The sequence below is a fragment of the Phyllostomus discolor genome, chromosome 4 (assembly GCF_004126475.2).
Source record: "Phyllostomus discolor isolate MPI-MPIP mPhyDis1 chromosome 4, mPhyDis1.pri.v3, whole genome shotgun sequence".
NCBI lineage: Eukaryota > Metazoa > Chordata > Mammalia > Chiroptera > Phyllostomidae > Phyllostomus > Phyllostomus discolor.
In genome coordinates, this window is record NC_040906.2 from 204,417,738 (window position 1) to 204,437,335 (window position 19,598).

Consider the following 19,598-nt stretch of genomic DNA (forward strand, 5'->3'; position numbering starts at 1 on the left):
GGCGCGGGCACTTAGCTCGAGCGGCAGCCGCCCCCGGCTGGAATGTGCCCTAGTGCCTTTGGGCGTGTCTGCACTGGCAGCCTTTTGTGACCAAGTGTATCGGTGGCTTCAAAGCGTTATTTCTGACTTTCGTAGAAGATCTTGATAATAGTCTCTTTGCCCATCGGGGGCTGGCTGCGAGCGGCAAAAACCCAACTTGAACTACCGTATTTTGCCGTGTGTAATGCATGCCTTTCTGTGCAAATTTTTGAGGGAAAAGCAAAGGCACACATTATGCATGGGCAGTACTAATTCCATATCTATATAAAATGGTTTTAATTCTTTTATTTATGCTTATGCATTAAAAGTATACCTCTAGGAAGCAGTAACAATATCTGTATGCAAAATAATACCCTGGAATAGGATAATCGGTTTTGTTTCTACATACAAACAAATAAAAATTTAATTAAAAAATAAAAATGAAAGATTTTTTTCCCTGGAGGTTTGGGCAAAAAAATGCGGGTGCACGTTATACACGGGAGTGCATTATCCACGGCAAAACACGGCAATCCACACCTCGGGACTCCTTGGTGTGCGCAGCGGCGTGTGGGGAAAGTGGGGGGTTGAGCCGGCCCCGGGAAAGCCTGGAACCAGGGCTCCACCAGGCAGACAAAAGGAGTGTGTGTCCGGACACAGCTCGTTTCGGATTCGCTGCCTTGTAGAGACTTCAGCCTCTCGGGGCTGTGGGAACTGAGGCGAGTGGGAGACTGGAGTCCATTCTTTTTCCTTCGGGGCGTCCTCAAGGGTCTAGGCCACCTCCAGCAGAGGGCGGCAGAGACGGCCCTCGCCGACGGCGCCCTGAGCCCGTCCCCGCGCCTCAGTGGGTCTGCTCTGGCTGAGGCGAAACACAGTCGGTTGGAGGGGCAACAAACGTGGACTTTAATTTCTTTACATTGACATTAAGCCATAAGACCACGAAGTCCTTGCTCTGACTCCAGTTTCCCCTGGGAATTTTGTAGGGGAGCGACTTCTATGGACGCCGGGCCACCTTTGTGTGGTTGGGATGATATCAGGCTATCGCTGCGCTGTGGTCTCGCTGCCTTGCTGAGACCCTGGGGGGCTGCTGTGGTCGGCGTGGGCAGGGCGACATTTGGGACTGGAGTTGGACAGACCAGGAAAGGCCTGGAGGTCAACCCAGACTGGAGGCCAACTTGGCTTTGGAGTTGGCTAAAGAATGAGTCTTCCTCGTTTCAGAGCCTTTCAGAGACCGGGAGTGGGGAGGGAAGTCCCTACCTACAACCCCAGGAGGGTCCATGGCGGGTCAGTGATTAGTGCCAGGACGGAGGGGGTCCAGAAGGCAGGGCAGGGGGTCCTGATCCTCACCCTGAAGGGAGGCTGCACGTTGGCGTCAGGTTCATGGTCATGCCTAGAGGCATCAGGGAATACCCGGTTCTTGGAGGTGTTTGGTTTGGAGACTGTTGGTTGACCTCCTTCGTCTAAATCCTCCTACCCTGTTTTTCTTGAATCCACTAGCATTTTAAGTGAGTACCGGGCATACGGTCGCGCCAGGTGCCAAGAGAGATGCCAGAGTGGGAAGACGAGGGAGGGGTGGGGAGGGACTGTGCCCCTGTCTACCACGGTGAACGGCTGTGAAGATATTGCTCAGCCAGGCTGGCCTGGGGCCCCAGCTCTGCTGCACTCAGGCTTCTGAGGGTGATTGTCAGCCCTGGAGAACCCCTTGAGGCCACGCTGCAGAAGCCAAAGACCCTCTGAACACAGACGTCACAGAACCGTCGGCATCTTGGTTTCCAAACCTGAGTAGATGCAGACCCCTACTTTGTCCCTTGAACCAAACTGGCCTGCTTGGATCAGACCTGCGTTTGGAGCTAGGTCCCAGGGAAAACTCGAGGAGCCAACTGTGCCCGAATGTCCCATTCCAGGGCAGACCAGGAGAGGTCTCCTGGGACCAATGGCACGGAGCTGTCTAGCCTGGCAGCTGCCCGGTTCCGGAAAGGTCACCAGAATATCATTTTACCACTCGGGATCTGGCAGCATCCGCTTGAATCTGGATAAAGGTCCCTGGTAGGAAGCACAGACACGACTTTGTTGTGGCGTGAAACGGCTGGAGTCAGGGCGGCCTTGTTGGTTTCCTCCTCCCGTCTGGCACGCCCCGGCCTCTGTCTCCATGCGAGGGCAGCCTTGGCTGGGGACAGGTGGGAAGGACACAGGCAGGGAGTTCATTTACTTCACCCGCCGTCCCGGAGGCTGCAGCTGCCACTCCTTACCTCGTTTGTGTCCCTCAGAGGAGAGGGCGCAGCCTGAGGTGGTCCCACCCCGCCCGGCACGCTGTGAGGAACCTCTCAATGTTTCCTGCCTTGGGCCACTTAACTCCTGTTGTGTGGACCTTGGGTTTGTCCCATTTCCCCTTAGAGAGGCAGTTCATGGGACGTAGAGCTTGGAAGAACGTGCCCACTATCATCTTCATCAGATGAGAGTGCCGACACTCTCACAGAAGGCCACGGGCTTCATTTACCGAGCAGAGGGCCTGGTCTGTAGTAAGTCCGTAAGGACACGTACACCTAAACCAGGACCCACGTTGTCATAGCTCATCTTCAGCTTCCAGAATGTGGAGCCTGGAGCCGAGGGCCCAGAACGCAGCCTGCAGACCCTGGACCCGACTCCACGTTCCTCGTGCCTTCACGTCACACTGAAGGTGTGAAGTCGTGAGACCTATACAATGTGATCAACCCCCAAGAATAAGCTTTCTAGTCCAAGTTCATGCACATGGACCTGTGCCTGCCTGGATCGGTTGTTGCTTGGATGGATGCTGGTTTGATGAATGCACTCAGAACCCAGGCCCTGAGGGTCTGGGGTGGGGTACTGGACAACGGACCAGGGTGCCTTCTCTCTGGCCTTCCTCCCCTCGTCCAGTTCTTCCTCAGCGAGGCATGGGTGGCGTTCACCAAACGGGACATCCACCTTAACTACCAAAGTTGATGGGAATCCAGGGAATCCATGGGAATCCAGCCACACCTGCCCGAGTGGCTGGCCCCCTCTGCGTGTGCTGGGGGTAGGGCAGAAGTAGGGGTGTGTTGGCCGGAGGCCGTTAGAGAACCTGAAATTCAGAACTGGTCTTCCAAGCAGATTGACCCTAAGGTGGCGTTGAAAGTATGGTTTCAGGGTCCCCCAAAGGTCTTTGTGCTCAAAATTGACCTTCCTTCAGTCACTCTGTAAGGCCTGAAGTGCCACTACTGGAAAGTCATTCCTCTGTGTCAGGTTTTGTCACAGAATGCAGGCCTCCCTGAGAGAGCATATTTGTCACTTAGTCCGTTTCTCTCCGAGAGGAGGGCAGCGAGGACACCCGGCACAGGGGAGGGGCCTGTGGGCGGGGACAGGAGTGCCCCTGCCCACAGGAAGATGGCACGGGAAGGTGGGGTGGAGGGTAGAGGAAACATCACAAGGGCGGAGGTTTCACTGTTTGCTTTAGTGTAGTGGTGGCTTCCTGGATTAATTAGTTTTCAGTGAATGCAGTCACCGGTCCTTTATGAGCAGGGACAGGTCTGCAGGTCCGTGAGCTGCGGGAAGACCCGGCTTTAGGGCTGACAAAGCGGCCCTGGCCTTGGGCCCCGACCCGTGCGGCTGTGTAGCTCCGGGCAGCTCCGCTCGCTAACCTCTCCGCTCCGGGCTGGCTTTCCCCACGCGGGTGTGGGCGGAGTCGGCCGCGCCTCCCCGGTGCCTGTGTTATGCGCACCTCTGCAGCGGGAGGTTAAGCGCTCCCAGGAGTGGGTGGCAGATGGTAGACCCTCCGTAAGCCCCCCTTTCCTATCCACTTTCCTCTCCATTTACACAGGGCAGTTTGACGCCATCTGACTTCTTTTTCATAACGTACAAATGCCGGTGCAGGCAGGTGTTGAGTGGAGACGCTGCTTCATGGTACCTGATGGCTGGCAAGAGGAGAACACACACACTCACGCATGAACACGCGTGGAGATCTGGCGGGCGAGCAGAGTGCACTGACAGGGGTCAGGTTTTGGCCACCGGGCCGCGTCCGCTCCTTGCCCTTCTTTCCCCTGTCCATCTTGCCGCAGCTCCTCGAAGGTTTTGCAGGTCTCTCCTTGCGCTGGGCTGACGTGACCGCTGGAGTGTGGGTTCTCGCGTGAGTTACAAACCACTCTGTGTCGTGTCCGAGGGTCGATGTGATAGATATGAAGTATTGTCGGTATGTGCCTGGCATTCTTCTTCTCAGACGTCAGCGATTAGGGTGAGTGGTTTCAGGCCCACGCAGCTGGGGACCGAGTCACAAGTGCCCGGTGGGAAACGTGAGGGAGCCACGGGTTCGAGGCCCCACTTTTCCGAGGGAGCTTTGGGCAGGAACCACCAAGAAGAGCGTCGTTCACGCATCTGTTCGTCAGTCCTCTTCTGGAGAATCCCCCGGCCGTGTGTTTCCCATCGTGGTTTCTGACACTCGGCGTTGGCTCCGCTGTCTTTGGGTCTTTGGGTGGGTGGGAAGCAGGGGACCCCCGGGACGGTTCCCGCCGCCGCCGTGCGGGAAATAGGGGTTGCAGCTGGAACAAGTCAGCTGACCGGTGGCAGAGAGGGAGGCGAGGTGTGTGCAGGGAAGCCTTGGGAGAAGCAAAGGGAACCGAGGAGGGGACTCCCAGGCCTCAGCCCAAGAAGATCCCGGTGCTCCTCGCGGGCGAGAAGGGGTGATGGGGAACTGCCACCGCCAGGCAGCGGCGACTGCCCACTGCGCAGGCCGAGCAGCCCACCGTCCTGCCGTCTCCGCAGTCCCCGGAACCACACACCCCGCTGGCCCCGGGGGCCTCTAGCTTGTGGCCCCGCCCACCGGCGCTTACGGGAACCTCAGCCCCGCCCCGCAGAGGGGACCTTTGTGGTTCCCATCCACGCCCACAGGCTGACGTCACGCTTCTGTCTCCAGATGGACTGTCTGTCCCTAATGCTTTGAAACCATCATGTTCATACTCTTTTTTTCAGTTCCTCGAATTTCTCTAGCAGGATCAAAGAAGTTCTCTCTGCTTTCACCTGTTTTACTCCAGAGGCAGTTGGGCAGTTGGGGAAGGATCCGTGATGTGTTAGTGAGACTCACTCGTTACTTCTCCCGAGCGAAATTTCGTTCGGTACTGAAATTGCGTACTAACCCATCTGTGTGTTGTCACGAAATGCTCTCCCTGCCCTTCCTTCTGCCATGAGCGCCCACATTCATCTTCCTCGCTGTCACTCGGTTTAAAGGATTCTGGGTAGTTTTGTTTCTTTTACTCCTTCCCCACCCCTGAGAATACCTTGTGCCCTTGAACAATCAGTTACAGATCCCAGTATGCCCCAAATTTGACCTTTGTGTGAGTATTTTGCATATCTTTATATTATGTTACATTGCAATATCAGTTACATGCTATGGTTCACGTTGGTTATTTTTGAACATTAAGGATATTTTTTAGAACCTCATAACTGAAGATAAAAATGTAATTGTGCTTCTTAATAACTTGTTTTTCTTCTTCTGTGACAAAAATAGAGAAACGTGTATTTAAATGAGCTACCTGCAGATAAAACCGGAGGTTCACCTGCCTTTTAAGGTGTGGAAGGTTCTGGTTTGTTGTCTTTGTGGAAACAAACGCTTCTGCTCTCTCGTTTTGGGTACGGTGGGTATTCTTCCCGATCATGAGAGTTTTATGTTATTCTTCTCAGAGGTCATCTCAAGGTTGTCTAACTGTCCCAGGCAAAGCACTAAGAACTTATTTAGTATACGGCTGCCTCCGGAGAATATGTCAAATTACCAGTTCGTTGTTCTTGCCCTAGTGAGGCAACGTGATCCAGCCGGAGAAAGCCTGGAGTTTGCTTTGATTTGTTTCGCTCTGAGTGCACACTGACCACCCACAGCTGCCCAGAGCAGATGAAAGCTTGCGGGTTCGGGGTGTTTGTTTTGCCGTCACTCTGCGACGATGTCCACACCCGACTGTGCCTAACGTCTTCGGGATCAGACAGATTAACAGCCACTTGCTTGTTTGCTAACCATGTCAGAGCGCGTCGGAAAAAAATTCGTTCTCCCAGCCTGCCCTTCCCGTAAGTTGATAGTTGCGCTGTTTGCATAGCTGACCACCCACTGAAGCCAAGGCACGTGAGACTGCTGTCCACTAAAATGGGCCTGAAAGTCACGTGGGACCCGCCCAAAGATGCCACCAGTAGGCCCGTGGAGTATTACAACATTGCCTACGGGAAGTCACTGAAAAGTCTTAAGTACATCAAAGTGAACGCGGAGACACGGTCCTACCTTGTTGAGGATGTGGGTAAGTGACGCTCCGGTCCTGTTCGCAGTCGGCACCGGCTGTGCACCCGCGTGCTCGGTGCCGTTCTTAGGCCGTGCCTGTTGGTGAGACAGAGAGTGTCCAGGCTCACGTGGTGGCTTGGGAACGGGGAGCCACGGTCACGGATCTGTGGCTCAGCAGCCTTCATCCTGCCGGTGGGCCTTCCCGTCCCTCCCTTGAACCCCACTGCTCTGGATCTCTCTCCAAAGGGATGTCGGAAACCACTTTTAGTTTCCGGGCGTGCTGTTTTGTCTCGTGGAAACGAGACACCTGGGCGACTTGGTCGTCTGATCTGAGGGCCTCTCCCGGGTGAGTGACTTTGTTATTGGGGATTGCCCAGGAGCACGGGCCTGTAAATGCACCCACGGTGCGTGTGCTCAGCCATGTCTCCTTCAAAGGTGTAACAGTTCTCCCCAGGCAAGCTCACTCTGGGAGTTCGGAGCATTCTACCTTTTGCCCAAATATATTGTTTTATAAGAGCAGGTGTAGATGGTTTTGAACTGACTTAGGCTTTGGATGGTCTCCTGTGGGCACCCCGTCTTCTGCCCTTTGGGTCCCAGGAGCTGGAAACCCCCCTTACTCTTCACTTATCTCACAGTCCCACCTCCCGGTGGATCACGGGGAAGCCACGGCAGTCAGCGGGTGTGGTATCAGGCCTCCCTGGGCCCGGCCAACATGCTGCTGCCTCCCTCCAGCAGGTCCGCACCCACAGGGCTCCTCGGCTTCCCGGCCACGGCCTACTGCACATTCCTTCCCCGTCTCTGAGCCGTCACGTCAGGCATTCAGGATATCAAGGCGGAGGGTGTGCAGACGGGAGACAAGGGGCCAGGTTCCCTCCCTCATGGTTCCGGCTGGGCCCACGTTTCTCTGAACCCCCTTCACATCCCAGTGGTCCCAGGGTCCAGCTGCAGGGTGACAGGGTGCTTCTGCTGGACCAAAGGCCTGAGCGGGGGCCCATGTGCCAGCTCGAAGCTCGGGTTGTAAGGATCGCTGCAGAGAAGAGAAACGGGCAAAAGGAGAGCCCGAGAACTCGCTGAAAAGCAGCGTCTCCCCAGCAACTCTGATGAGGTCACGGGAATCAGAGACACGGGGGTTACACTTCTTTGAAAGGCAAGTAGGCTCAGGAGGAAGGGAGAAGGGACCTGGCCGAGCAGAGTTCTGCATTCTACCCGAACCTGAAGCATTTCCCCAACTGGGCTGGCCGGTCGCGCCAAAGCCTCGGTGCCGCCAGGCCCTGCCGCAGTCCGTCAGCAGACACCCCCTCCCCCGCCCCCGTCTTGAGCACAGCAGGTGTCCCAGATGGGACTGGCGCTGTCCCCGCGTTCCTGGGCCTCTGGATCGAGAACTGAAGTCCGTGACGGGAACGCTCCTCGCTGTGAGGAATGTGCTCCCCACCCCGGCCTTCGACAGAACTGACTCCAACCCCTCCAAGCATCTGCCCCCCGAAACGCCCGCCAGCTCTCCTCTCTTCAAGGGACTGGCCACTTCGCTGAACCTTTCCTACGATGATAATTCATTCTGAGGACAATCAGGCACCTCTAGAGTTTTGCTTTTCCAAGCAGCGAGGTCAGGGCACGCTCAGGTCCTACCCTGGCGTCCTGGTTTCCTTTAGCATCCCTACAGCTTCCGGAGCTCGGCCAGAGAGACCACTGCTATTTGACCTTGACCCTGAGGTTCAAGTCAGAAAGCGAAGCCCAGTTATTTCAAGATAAGTGTTTTCCAAGACTCCAGGAAATACTTTTCTAGATATTTGCTGAAATAGTCAAAGACAACATGCAAACATAATAAGGTGAACATTTTATTGCGAAAAGGAGAATGTTTCATGAAGGTTCACATTTTCTCATTATTTTTGGAGATTTCCATTTGGAGCTTTCCTGGGGAAATATTATTGGTAGTCATAGATATTGTAGCTTAAAACATTTATTTAGCAGACACATTCCTATAGTGCATTCCTATTTCCTACATTGATTTCACATAAAAAAAGCTTAAAAGGTTTCTCTGTTGACTATCCATGAATCCATGTACTTTGTTCTAAATACATTTTGTGTTCTCTGGTCAGATGTATTTCTGTTGCAGGAGAGGAATGTTAGTATTTTGATTAAAAAAAAGAGAGCGCGAGAGAAAGCTATAGCTAGACTTGTCACTTGATTCAAATGTTTATATTTGGTTGTAACTGGTATGAGGGAGGTCGTTAAGCAAATCAAACTGTCGTTCTTGGACATTTGAAATGGTGGCTTGATACGAACCGTGTGTTTCAGAGCCGGGGGTAGTGTACTTTGTGCTGGTTACTGCAGAGAACCACAGTGGAGTGAGCCGCCCCGTTTACAGAGCTGAGAGCCTGCCCGGTAAGTGTCACCTGGAATCGGAGGCTGTGTGTTTGTTCCTTAGACTCTGGGAGAGACACCCTCCTTGCTTTCCGAGGTCATGCAAGTTCACAGTCATTAAAGAGCTCCTGAACACAAATGTTTAGACTTGTAGAGCAAGCTGAGAGACTGAAAACGAGGAGAGATTTATCTCTGTGTTTAAAGCCATTGAATGGAGGGTGTTAGTGTTTTGTCTTTAATTTTTGAGCTCTCACCAGAGTAAGCCGTGTGCAGGAGACTAGAAAGGTGCGTTGTCCATAAAGCTTAGTGCTGAGTCACTAGTGTGGCCTGAGCTGATTGGTCCCTTGGAAGCTTGTTGAAAAGACCACTTAGCGATGTGTTAGGGATGCTCTGAAATGTGGAAACCCCTCTGGTCCTCGTTTCTAACTACCAGGTTGCATTTTCCTAATTCAGGAGGTGAATGGATCAAGATTGATGGTTTTCCCATTAAGGGTCCAGGACCATTTAATGAAACCGTCACAGGTACTATTTGCTCACTTGGTTCATGTCCTCATGGAAGCACCGTCTCGCGAGAGAGTTGTGCTTCTGTTACACCCATGCGCTCACCACCCTCATTCCATCCCCATCGCTACACTAACACACACGCCCCCGGTGTCGGCCAATCTGCTGCGCGCCTGGTGGACGGGGCTGCAGCCGGTGTTGCTCACTTCTCACTGTTCTCTCACCTCCTGGGCTGGGGAAGTGTCTTGTCTCCATCTGGGCATCATGTTGCGTTGTGAACAGGCAAATATGGTGGCTGAGATGGAGTCCTGGCCTGATGATGACATGGGCGGCTCTTTCACCTGTGGGTGGTGTAAACTCGTGGGGCCCACCGACCGGTGGCTTTTATTGGCTCATGTGCTGCGTTGAGTCTTCCTTTTTCCAAATCCCCGGGGTATTCAGTGCTATGTTCGATGGCCTGCCTTCCATCTCCACCCCATGTTTGTGTATATGTGTGTTTTATCAGTGGGACGTTGATGTTGTCTGATCACGTTATTTTACGTGTTGAGAGAAGTGTTGACATTTCTGTGTGTTCCTCGAATGTATTTAATTAATGGTGAAAAAACAATGCCAAATGAATGCAGCTACGTTAGAGTCTGCTGGCTGCTATCCCAAGACAATGGGAGAGGGGCTGTGTTCTGTTTTCGTGAACCGTGTTTTTAAATACATCAATCTTGTGTTCTTGTGGAGAGGAAGGTGAGTATGTGGCAACCAAGGACTCTGATCTGAGAAGCAGATCAGATCTGATGGGTGTAGGCAGAGGTCAAAGTCCTGTTATAGGAAAAGGGATGGGCGGACGAAACCATCAGGAAAGGAAGCCGGCTTTGGAGGAAAGGTGATGTGTGCTTGTTCAGATACGCTGGACTTCAGGTGGCCGTGGGGGGTGGTGATGGACATGCCTGTGGGTGACCGGAGAAGAGAGAACAGAAGTTGGACGAGAGAAGGCGGAGGCAGATGTGGGTTCAGGAGTCACGCTGTGGAGTGAGAGCTGACGTGGAGAGAGTGCAGGAGAGGGCAGGAACTACGGGAGATGCGCAGAAGGGGAGGGGCAAACCCTGGCAGCCACCGACAGTAAAATAAGCAAGAAGGGAGCGCACCTAGGCAGTGTGCAGAAGAGCACAAGGGGTTTGCTTCAGGGGTGGCCTGTTCCTGAAGACACACACGTGTAAATGTTCACAAAGACGCATTAACCTTTTACTGACACATGTCCTGGGCCTTGCGTTTGAATCTTGTGATTTGTATTTTAAATGACTATTTCATCGTTATAATCATCCTGATATTTTGTTTGAATGACAAATAGTTTTGGAACAAGTAATTTTCCTGCTTTTTCTTAAGTAATTAATTTTGTATGTCTTCTTTAATAGAAATAAGTGGGTGTACATGTGTGTGACCCCTCTGAGTGAGCACGTGTTACAGAAACCCTGGGAACTGGGGACCAGAAACCGTCATGTTCCAACTCAGTGTGGTTGTATGTACCATGAAAGCATTTAATCTCTCTCTGCAGGGGCCTTTGTATGTCCTGGTCACCAAAGATACATGACACTACATTTGTCATACATTATGATAAAAAAAAGATACTGGAAGAAATTGCTAGCTGAAACCATTTGCAGCACATGATATAAAGCAGATTTTAAAAATGCATAGACTTGGTTACAGGGCTCCAGAAAAAAATTACATTTAATTGTTAATTAAAAAATAAGAATAATGTATGAGAAATGATCAATTTGTGACCAACATGCATCTATATTTTTTATGTCTCTTGGACAACATGTGTTGCTATTGTTGTGAGAAATGCTTACTCTATGATTACGCTGCCAAACAAGAAAAGGATCCTTCATTCCATGTAACTTCATTTACAGGGGTGAGGGATGCGGGGAGGTTTGTCCTGAAATGGGGACTTTGCCTACAGTACCTGCTGCGAGCCCTGAGGGTTTGCTTTAGTGCTTTGACTGTTAACACCTCACTTTCTTCCAGGGTCTTATTTGAAACTAGAGGGAAATCCTTTCTGAAACAGTGGTTTCAGGTCACGTTCCGGAAGACCTCCTTTTGCTGGCTGAGACTCTCTTGACCTTCTCGTCTTCACTTAAATGCAGCACTGGAGTTGTTTAATTCACTCCCTCAGCACCCACAGTTTTCCAAGCACAGGCCTTGGTGCTAGAGAGACACCAGTGACAAGATGCTCGAGGGCTTGCCTTAAGGAAGACTGTATTCTGTGTGCAAGAAAGGCAGTGAGCAAGGGAACAAGAGGTCGTGTGTGTCACCTCTATTAGTTTGCAAGGGCCAAGTACTGCAGACTAGGTGACTTCAATCATAGAAACTCATGTTTGCCCAGTTCGGAAGCTGAAAGTCCAAGATTGAGGTGTCAGTGGGTTTGATTTCTCCGGGGCTCTCGCTCTCTCTCTCTCTGCCGGCCCTGCAGACGCCTCCCTCCTTCTGTGTCCTCACGTGGCCTGTCCTCCTGGGCACACATCCCTTCGTGTCTCTTTGTGTCCAAACTTCCTCTTCTCGTGAGAACATCTGTCAGGTTGGATCAGGGCCCACCCTAAGGGCCTCATTTAACTTAATCACCTCTTCAAATGCTCGGTCTCCAAATAGTCACGTGCTGAACTAACAGGGCTAGGACTTCAACGTATCAATTTTGGGGGTGGGCAAAATTCGGCTTTTACATAATCATAAATTCTTTGAAAAGCAGGCAGCTCTGTAATATACAGCTGGGAAGGGGGAGCCCAGAGGCCTGGTAAGAGAGCAGCACCGGGCCATGTGAGGACCCAGCAGTGACGCAAGGCCGTGTGAGGAGACGAAAAGCATGCTGGGAGTCCTGGAGGCCGGAGGCCTTGAGTGAGTCTCAGGCTGGCCACTTGTCCAAGTGTGAAAACTCTCAGGACTCAGATGGGGCTCAGTGAACATGAAAACTGCACAGCAGACTCTGGCTTCCTCATTGGGGGGCTCATCTCAGTGTCTTTTAGTTGGAAAGCCTTCTTTGCATGTACATGTACAGTCTCTCCTGTCCATGTGTAAATCTGCACCCCTCTGTTCTGTCCCCGCAGCAGAGACGTCCCAGGCCCTTTCATAGAGCAGAATCCCATTACGTGCCTTTCCTGCAGACTTCTTGTCTGAAGCTGTCCCAGCCTTTTTTGTGTCCCGGGTCTGGGCTTAGCTGTCATGCACAAGGACAGGCCTTGGGGGTCAGGACAACGACAGACCAGACTGAGGCCCAACCCTGCAGTTCACCTGCTTTCGCCCAGCTCTTCATCTGGGGCGTTTGGGCCCTGGGCGGGGTCCTGTGCCGTGTCCATCATGCTGCCTCTTGGCATCCCCAGCTCACGCTGGGGCCAGACCGTGGGGTGCTGTGTGCCAACTGATGAATTAGAGACCGTCCTTTTTTCACATAGTAGGTTCATTAACATGATCGGCCAATGGGAAATTCGTGCCTGGGGCATTATTTTCTCATGCAGTTTTAAGTTTTATGCAGTGTGCACATTTTTCAGGGCAAAACTCAGTTTCTGGTTCATGGCCCTGGTGGCTGAGCCCCTCGAGGGCGGGTCACTTAGATTTCCTCGTCTCCGTCTCCCCAGAGCCTGGGACGAGCACGTGGCCTGTGTTCGATACGTGTTCAGTGAAAGTGCATTCGGAGGCGGAAGTGAGTGCTGACCAGAGCTGGGCACTGAGTGATGTGGGGTTGTCCATCGGAAGGCCAGCGTTACCTGTCTAGTCCAGCAGCTGACTTCGGGAGGGGATCCCCGGCAGGCCAGCTTATGGGTCGCAGCAAGAGGGGTGCAGCTGTTAACAGAGATCCTAATTCTCGCCTCCAGTTACCTGGAGGGGCCTGGCTGAGGAAGGCCTTTGCAGGTTGGAATTCCTCCAGGCTGGCTGGGCTCGGAGGATAGGGTGCATCCAGTCAGATCTGTCTGCTGTGAGGGGGGCACCCTCCCTCCCTGGCAGCAGGCACCTTCTTCCCAGGGCTCCCATCTCTGTGTCTGAGAGCCCGTTGCAAAGCTGCCGCTCGCATGAGCACACAGCTGGACTGCACCAGCTTCGAGCGCACTGCACTCTTTAAGCCCGAAGAGTGGAGGCTGGCGTGCGGAGCTCCGTTGAGCCGCACGTGGTCTGGGCGGGAGCAGAGAGCTCAGGAGCTGCAGCCCAGCGGAGATGGGCGGAAGGGATGCCAGAGCCATCAGCCGCCTCTCAGGGTGACAGCCGTGAGCAGTCCCCCTGGGCGCCAGCGCCCGAGCCAACAGTTTGTTGTTGAGGTTCCTCTGCACTGATGACCATAAACATCAGCTCAGTGGTTTTCCCTTCAGTGGATTCTAGGGAGGGGGTGGGAGTGGGGCCATGGGAGGCTTCTGCCCTGCAAACATCCATGCAAGTGGCTGCAGGACCCCTTCGTCCTCGCTGTGGCCGGGGCTTCACTGCCCACCTGCGCTGGGTCCTCCAGGGTCACTGACATAGCAGCGCTGACCGCTGTCTGCTGGGACGCGGCCGTGCGCAGCCACACACAGCCCGAGCCCTGTGGGTGGAATCAAGGGCACGAGGTAGTTGTCACTGGTCTTCGTGTCACTGCTGGGGTCAGAGGCGGCTGCTGTGGACACTTTGGAGGACCTCCAGGGGCTGCTGACGGGAAGCTGTTCCCAGCCTTTCTCAAGCGGGGTCTGCAGGGGCACTGGCCACACCCGATGGGGGGCTGTTTTCTGGATGACCGGTCATTTAAAATGTTTTTTTTTTTACTTTAAAACAAACACCAGAATATTATGGAGCAGTCCACAAAATCCAAGTGCAACTGTGGTTGTGACCGAACCGCTGAGCTTCAGGCCCCCGGGGGTCAGGGGCCTTCTCTCGGCCTCTGAGACCACCTTTGTGGGAGAGTTTGGGGAGCCCTGTTCAGTGAGAAAGTGACTCAGCACTTTTGTGGAACAAACAGAGAAACAGAACCATGTGGTTGAAATCAAGTGGTCACAGGACAGCTTGAGTATTTGCTTTGTTCCGGAGACAGGCCTGTTGGCTTTCGATAACCGGGTTCGGGTACAACAGCTGGCTGCCCTGTGCCCGCCCACGGGGCCGGCCGCTGACCTCACCGTCCCTGTCTGGGCTCCACGCCCCTGGAGTAGCAGTCCCTGGGGCTTCCTGTCTCGTGACAGCATGGACTCGTGTCCCTAGACAGTACTGGCCAGGTCCAGCGAGCAGCAGTTTGGACGGAAGGCCCTTAGGCTTACTTGTTTTACAAGGAAGTTTTAAATGCTTTGCAAAGGCTTCCACGACCTGTAACATTTTTAGCAAATGGCTTTGATTAGCATGGGGGAGGTCAAGGTTCTTTTTTCCTTTCCTTTTTTTCCCCTTTTCCTTTTAAGACCGCCTCTCTTCTCCCAGTCCCTGAAAAGGCAGCAAGGACTTGCCGACTCCCGGCGATGGCTTAGGGTGCTGTCCTGGTGTCTCTGAAGGACGGTGAGATGTCACACTAATTTCTCCTCAGTGTCCCAGCAGCGTGAGTCATTGTCATTAGCATCACCTTTGTGTCTCTCCGCAACACCAGGTGTGTTAGGGGACACCTCCCCCATAAGCCAACGGAGTCACATGCAGGTCTCAGACAGACAGAGGGGGAGCTTATGCGACAGAAGTGAGCAGAGCGAGCCGTGGGCGTGAAGTCCTGGTTGTTGGCAGCGTCCTCAGGTGGAGAAGTGTGTGGGGGTCTCCAGCCAGGTGGCTGCAGTGTCATATGCATCCGGTGGAGTGGAGTCAGGCAGGGCCTGGAGTGGGACCCACGGTGCTGCCCAGCTCGGGCGTCGGGAGCTCAGAGTTCTTACAGCCCACAGGGGTGGGGCCCCTCACGTCAGTGTCCGGAAGGAGTCCTTATCCGAGTGTCCAGACTTGTAGTTTTGGGCCTTCTGGTCCCTCCTAAAGGCGTTCCCTTTACACCCCATGACCTCAGCCTTGACGGAGCACTTGACATGACTATCATGGCCGCCAGCGACTCCACCTGGGCTGGTCCAAGGGGCCCCCACAGCCCCTCTGCCCTTGCTCTCCGAAGTTGGCCAGCCAGGCTATCAGTGGGGCCCCCGGCCCTTCCCCAGGTGACCCTTCCTCAGAGACCCACGCACGACACGTGTTGGGGAAGAGTGCGTTGGGTAGGTCTTCAGGGACCCTGAAGAGCACCAGGCCCTTGGGTCACATTTTCTCTCAGTGAGTGACCCGTGGCACAGAAGCCTTGGACAGTGATTCCAGGGGCGACAGACCAGATCCTTCACCAGAGGTGAGGGTGAGGTTCCACGGGCCCGTCGTCCACAGCAGGCACGTGCTCCCGCCATAGCGTGGTGGCAGGTGACGCCAGCTCTGCAGCCAGCCTGAGCCTCCGAGCGCGAGCGGCGTGGAGGGAGCCAGGGCCGCCGAGCCGGCCCCAGGGCCAGCGTAGCGCCCACCTGCCTACTTGCAGACTCTGTAGCAGCCTCTCCGGGCTCCCCTTTCTTTGTCTGCAAACGGGTGTTACTGTGTCGCCACGAGGATGCTTGTCAAATGCCTTACAGCTGGCAGGGCTCCAACAAATCACGAAGGTTGGTGCCATTCTGACAGACACTGCTCCAAAATAAAGAAATGGCTCTCTTCCTCCTTACTGTGGGAGGTCGCACAAGAACTCAGTGAACCATTGAGAGCATCGGGCCGTTTACCGGAGAGGGAAATGCGGTGTTCAAGAAACGTGTTGGAGTGCGTACTGCAGATGTCGGTGTGTGGGAGGGAGGGGCTGTGACCGGTTCACAAGGTCTCAGGAGGACTAGGTGTCAGAACTCACCCGGGAAGGAGCCCTTGGCAGACGGAGGCTGGGGAGGCGCTGGCTAACCCGCCGTGGCCGCTGGTCACTCCACCGCTGGTCTGAGTGGCCTGTGTCGGGAGCAGGGAAGGCAGACTCAGAGCGGGGCCAGCAAAGCACACGCCCTGTCTGTGTTCTGGCTGTGACAGCTCACCTTCACTCCTCTCCAACTCACATTCCCCCCTTCCTTATCATGGTTCCTCAGCCAACGTGCCCCTGAGCTCTGGAATCTCACCTGGCCCAGTACAGGTGGGAGTCCTCCAGGTGACTCTGACGACCACTGCTGAGGCCGCCCTGAGACTTGATGTTTGCAGATGGTGGGGGTGCTGCCCGGGGCTGTGGACGGGCAAGCGGAAGGCAGTGAGCACGTGCACCTGCCTTTTCAGGGGACAAAGATCAAAGCCACCTTTGCGGAGCTTGGGGGCAGGCCAAGGCCCTGGGGGGTCAGGGGCATCAGAGGGACAAGCCAGTCACTCCTCAGAGCTGTAGACTGAGTGAGACCTCACGCTCTGCTGGAGAATGAGCTTGTCCTGCTAGCTGAGACCACACCAAGGAGAAGATGGCCATGCCGTCTTTTACGCCAATGAAGAGGAGGGACTCGCTCGGAGTGAGGGGCGGCTGCAGGTGCTGATGGAGACCACGGACAGTGCTTTCGGAGTGGGGTGCACGCAGGTCTGCTGGGTACAGATAGCCACCTCTCTGAGACGGGCTTTCACGTAAAAACCTGTGGCAGCAGGTCTGTTTATTTCTCTCATGCCTGCTTCTTTGAAATGTATGTTTTTAGTGCCCCCTGTGTGCAGGGCATTGTGGTCAAATCTGTCCTGGGAACTTGGGTTCCATTCTGGAGGGGGCTGCCCACCCATCCGGTGAGTCTGGTGAGGGGTTGTGTTTCTACCACAACCACAAACACAATTAGCAACTCTCGGGTGCGTCATGTCCGCCAGGTACGGTCCTGGCGCTTTCCGTGGCTTATGTTACAAAACCCAATGTGCCCCCCCCCACATACCACTGTGCAGAGGAGGGAAAAGGGGGGTCGGTGCGAGCCCCTGAGCCCCTGAGCCCCTGTGCCAGGGACTCCAGAGCCCGCAGAAGCCCACGGCAGAGGCCGCCACGTTGAACTAGCACCGAGTTGTACGTGGACGAAGCAGCATGTTGCATCTGGGACTTTTTTCTTTGTGAAAAGAACAGGTTCTGATTCCGTACGATTTTAGGATATTCGCCACTTTGGGGAGCTGATGCTACAGCTCAGGAGGCATGCCGGTCTGGCTCTCTGAAGTCGGACCTAGGCGGGAACTGTCTCCCCCAGCCGACCTGCCAGGTGGACGGTGTGTGGGTAGTGTTACCACTGGCTCTAAGAGCTACCGGAGGACATGCCGAGAGCAAGCGGGGTGCCGACGCACCCGCCCAGTTGTGATGCACTCGGCCCTGGGGGATGTGAACGTGACCTCCTGCTCTCAAGGTAAAAGAGTTATGGGGATTTACTAGAAAAATTGCAGAATGATTCTGCGAGGCCATCCCGTGTGGCTTAGAGAAACACTTAAACATTTCATTGCAAGTGAATTTGAACCATCTGGGTAGGTTTCCTAGTGTGAGCATCAGCTTCAAAGAGGATTACCAGAGTATCTAGAAAACATCTATAAAAGACGTGTCACCCAGAATGGCAAAGAAAAGACATTTTTTTAAATACTTGAGAGATAGAGGACGACATTTAGAGGGATGGCGTTGTCGCCTCACTCTGGCTCTCAGGGTCAGTGACCGCCGTGCAGTCTGGGACCAGAGCTCCGGGGCAGTTGTCGGTGACAGGTCTGCTCCGGCTCCCTGGCTCCCTGCTGAGCACACTGTCTGCTCAGCACACACACGTGCACACTCAACGCCCCTCGTGCAAGGCACCGCACCTGCACTCGGAACGGGGCCTACCCTCGGAATGGGGCCCACCCAGCTCAGAGTCCTTGTTCTGCCTTCGTCAGCAGAAGAGTTGGGGGGCTGCGGGGTGGCACCCGTGGTGACGAGCAGGCATAAATTAATGGGACTAGTTAGACGAGAGTGGGACTGGGCACCAGAGGGGTTGGATTCAGGTCCCTGCTGGGCACTTAGAGGCCACGTGGCCTTGGGTCGGTCCCCTCACTGCTTTGAGCCTTGGTTTCTCCCGGGGATTATGACAGCTACCGCACGTACCTGGGGGCTGTTTAAGGGCAGTTAAAATAAACCACTGGAGTGCTGGGGACAAGGTGTAAGGCTCTGTGTCAAGCAGGCACGGTGGCCGGTTGACAGGGCTAGCCCTGGCCCTGCTCCCACAGAGGGCTCAGCAGGACTGGCTCCCTTGGAACCCTCATGTGGAGGGGTTCGACAGCAGGCGGGGGCCGGTGGGGAAGCCCCCCACAGGGCTCCGTCCCTGCGTCTGGGCGGCGTGGCTGATGGGTGGTAGGCCCGGCCTGCGTCAGCACGGAGCTGCAGGCTAGACACCTCAGACAAGCGCTTGTGCCGTCTGGGGCCGAGCTCCTGTCCTTGGAACCTCAGTCCTCCCTCCCCCTCAGAGACCCCTCACGTTAGGCGGTCTGTTCCTTATGACTGCTCAATTTCACTGTTGAGTGTCAGGGGACACTGGAGCAGGGCCCTGCAGCGCTCCTCAGGGCCACGGCCGGAGGCTCCCAGGACCGGGGCCGAGCCTCGGGCAGAGAATGCCGCTCCTGTCAATCATTGATTTTGTAGCTGATTCCTGTGAGACCCATGTGCCTGTGATTGGTACATTTGCCCGTTTTGCTAGAGGTCACCCCAGAGCCACCACACTGATGGGCTCTTTCAGCAGCAGAGGAGGTGTTGTTGGGGTGCAGACGGCTTTAGACCGAGCAGTGTCGGGGGTGGCCCCGTGGACATCTGTCCCACTTACCGCTGCTGCCCCTCAGGGAAGAGACCTGGGCCACGGTGCTGCCCGGCTGGCGACTCTGCCTGTCCTACGTGGGAACAAGCCACGTGCGGGCCTGTGGCCGAGTGTGCAGACGTCACGTCTCAGCCCCACATCACGGAGACTCTCTGGTGGTCTGAGCTTTCCACAAAGTAAAATAAACATCACACATTATTCTCAGAGATCATTTTCACATTATAGAATATTTAAAAATATAGCCCAACCCCTGCCCCCAAATGCGCGCCCCATGAAAGCAGACCTCCCCCTCAGGTCCACCCTCAGAGCCACGGCTAGCAGCCTGTGATGTCACTCGTGAGGAGGTTTCTGTTAAAACTGAGTTGTTTTTTAATGTGCGAGAGTTTGTATGGGAGACACATAGACGGGAAATGGCCTAGGAGACGCAAAGAGAACGAAGCACAATCTTTTGCTTCCTTTAAAATTTTTTCTTGAGCCCTGGCTGGCGTAGCTGAGTGGATTGAGCGTGGGCTGCGAACCAAAGTGTCGCAGGTTCGATTCCCAGTCAGGGCACATGCCTGGGTTGCATGCCACGGCCCTCAGCAACTGCACATTGATGTTTCTCTCTCTCTCTTTCTTCCTCCCTTCCCTTTCTAAAAATAAATAAATAAAATCTTAAAAATAAATAAAATTTTTTCTCAACTGCTATTCCCATGCTCACAGCTCCCATAAAGCCAGTTTCATCATGTTGCATAAATTTAAAATGACACGAGCAGTATTCC

The 19,598-nt window shown here is 54.3% G+C and overlaps 1 protein-coding gene across 2 annotated transcripts in view; it reads left to right on the forward strand.

The window, feature by feature from the left end:
- Positions 1-19,598, forward strand: part of FNDC1 (fibronectin type III domain containing 1) — a 75,766-nt gene that overhangs the window by 12,727 nt on the left and 43,441 nt on the right. The window contains exons 2-4 of one of the 2 annotated variants that reach the window (XM_028510260.2): positions 6,087-6,281; positions 8,558-8,644; positions 9,077-9,145. The exons of the other annotated variant lie outside the window; for it this stretch is intronic. Of the exons in view, the coding sequence (XP_028366061.1) occupies positions 6,087-6,281; positions 8,558-8,644; positions 9,077-9,145 (351 nt within the window). The remainder of the gene's footprint in view (positions 1-6,086; positions 6,282-8,557; positions 8,645-9,076; positions 9,146-19,598) is intronic. 2 annotated transcript variants of the gene reach the window in all.